Source organism: Entamoeba nuttalli (genome assembly GCF_000257125.1).
Source record: "Entamoeba nuttalli P19 unplaced genomic scaffold asmbl_2862, whole genome shotgun sequence".
NCBI classification, from domain to species: domain Eukaryota; phylum Evosea; order Mastigamoebida; family Endamoebidae; genus Entamoeba; species Entamoeba nuttalli.
Genome location: NW_008575655.1, coordinates 1 through 2,147, shown reverse-complemented (window position 1 = coordinate 2,147; position 2,147 = coordinate 1). Strand labels below are relative to the sequence as shown.

The following is a 2,147-nucleotide window of genomic DNA, read 5'->3' as shown; positions in this document are numbered from 1 at the left end:
TTTATTATTAAAAATATATCATAATATTATATTTTTATTTCTTATTATTTTTTTGGTTCATAAAACTAATTTGGAGTTAAAAAAAAATAATTTCAAAATTAATCAATTAATTATCTATCAAATAAGATGAAAGGACTTTGCTTTTCTGACGAAAATCAACTAGAAATCATTGAAGTTGAAAAGCCACAAATCAATCATGAGACTGATGCAATTGTCAAAATAACATTTGCATCAATTTGTAGTAGTGATATTCATATTTTAAAAGGAAAAGTACCAAGAGCTAAAAAAGGTGTTATTTTAGGTCATGAAGGAGTTGGAGAAGTTGTTGAAATTGGAAAAGATGTTAAGAAAATTAAAGTTGGTGATCATGTTTCAATCAATTGCATTACTTTTTGTGGCAATTGTTGGTTTTGTCAACATGGATATATTAATAATTGTGAATATGGAGGATGGGAAATTGGATGTAGAGAAAATGGGACAATGGCAGAGTATGTAAGAATTCCATTTGCTGATTCAAGTTTAAATGTTATTCCAAAAGAAGTGAAAGATGAACAATGTTTATTAGTTGGTGATGTTCTTTCAAGTGGATATTTTGGAGTTGAATTAGGAGAAGTGAAAGAAGGAGATATTGTTACTGTCATAGGTTGTGGCCCTGTTGGTTTATGTTCAATGCTTTGTTGTAAAATGAAAAAGGCTAAGGTCATTGCTTTAGATATTAATACTCAATGTTTAGAATATGCACAAAAATTACATTGTTGTGATTGGAGTTTTAACCCACATAATTGTGATATTGTTAATGAGATTCTTAGTATTACTAATAATAGAGGATGTGATTGTACAATAGAAAATGCAGGAACAAATGAATCTTTTGAATTATCATGGAAATTAACTCGACCAAATGGAATTGTTGCTTTAGTAGCTATGTATGAATCGAATCAACCATTTCCATTACCTTTGATGTATGGTAAAAATCTTATTTTTAAAACTGGTGGAGTTGATGCAATTCATTGTGATGAGTTAATTGAGAAAATTAAAAATAAAGAAATTGATACAATGCCATTACTTACTCAACAATTCACTTTTGGTCAAATTTTAAGTGCGTTCCATTTCTTTCAAAATAAACCAACTCACTGCGTCAAAGTTGTTATTCAATTCTAATTTTATTGTTTTGTTTTAATATCTTTTTTGAAGTTGATTTTTAATATACAAAATACAACAAATAAAATCAGAATGTATTATTATAATAAGTTAATAGTCAATTTATTATAATAACATAATTGATTTTTAATTATTAATTCCATTTTGATATTTAAAATTATGAGAATTAAAAATTCAATTTTATAATAATATCATTATTTTTATTATAGACTTATAATTATAAATTCATTCTTAATTCATTTTATAATATGTTTATCTTCACTTCATATAGCTAAACTCTCAATCAACTACTAAATGTATATTACCTATTTGGTTAAATACTATCAGTACAATTATCAATTTTCTAACTAACTTGTTTTGTAATTTATACATCTGTTTTTTTTCTTTCAACATTGATGTATTGATACGAAACATTATCAATTTAGAATTAGCTATTATATAATTTAATTTTCCTTTTAATAAACAGAATAATTATGATATTTTTTAAATGCTGTGCTATGGTTTATATTGAGTATTTCTTTTTGTTGTAATTTCTGTGAATCTCTTTTAAAACAAGATAAAAGAAAAGGAAAATAAAAGAATAGTCTTTAATAAATTGATGAATAAAACGTTATCAGACTATAATAAATACTCAAAATAATGAATATGTAGATAATGATATTTATTTAAAAGTATAAAAATCAATAAATATTAAATTGAATAAGTATATTCAAATATTAAAATACATTAAAAGTATATTAACAACAAAATCAAGAAATAACATAATGCACAATGAAAATACAAGTAATGAAAAAATTTATACAAATAGTACAACATATATACCACATATATTATTTGTTTGAAAAATGAGAAAAAAAAGATAAATTGATAGACATAATTATATCAATAAAGAAAACATCAAAACATAATGTTCAAAGGCATAAGACACAACACGGATATGAAAGAGTTAAAAGAAGAAAAAGAATAATAAGAGAATAAAAATGATATAA

General features: G+C 23.5%; 1 protein-coding gene across 1 annotated transcript; it reads left to right on the top strand.

The window, feature by feature from the left end:
- Positions 1-126: 126 nt before the first annotated feature.
- Positions 127-1,158, top strand: ENU1_045340 (NADP-dependent alcohol dehydrogenase, putative; the record flags this gene model as incomplete). The annotated part of the gene is made up of 1 exon (XM_008857673.1): positions 127-1,158. One exon carries the CDS (start codon positions 127-129, stop codon positions 1,156-1,158), a length of 1,032 nt encoding a protein of 343 aa, XP_008855895.1.
- Positions 1,159-2,147: the final 989 nt, after the last annotated feature.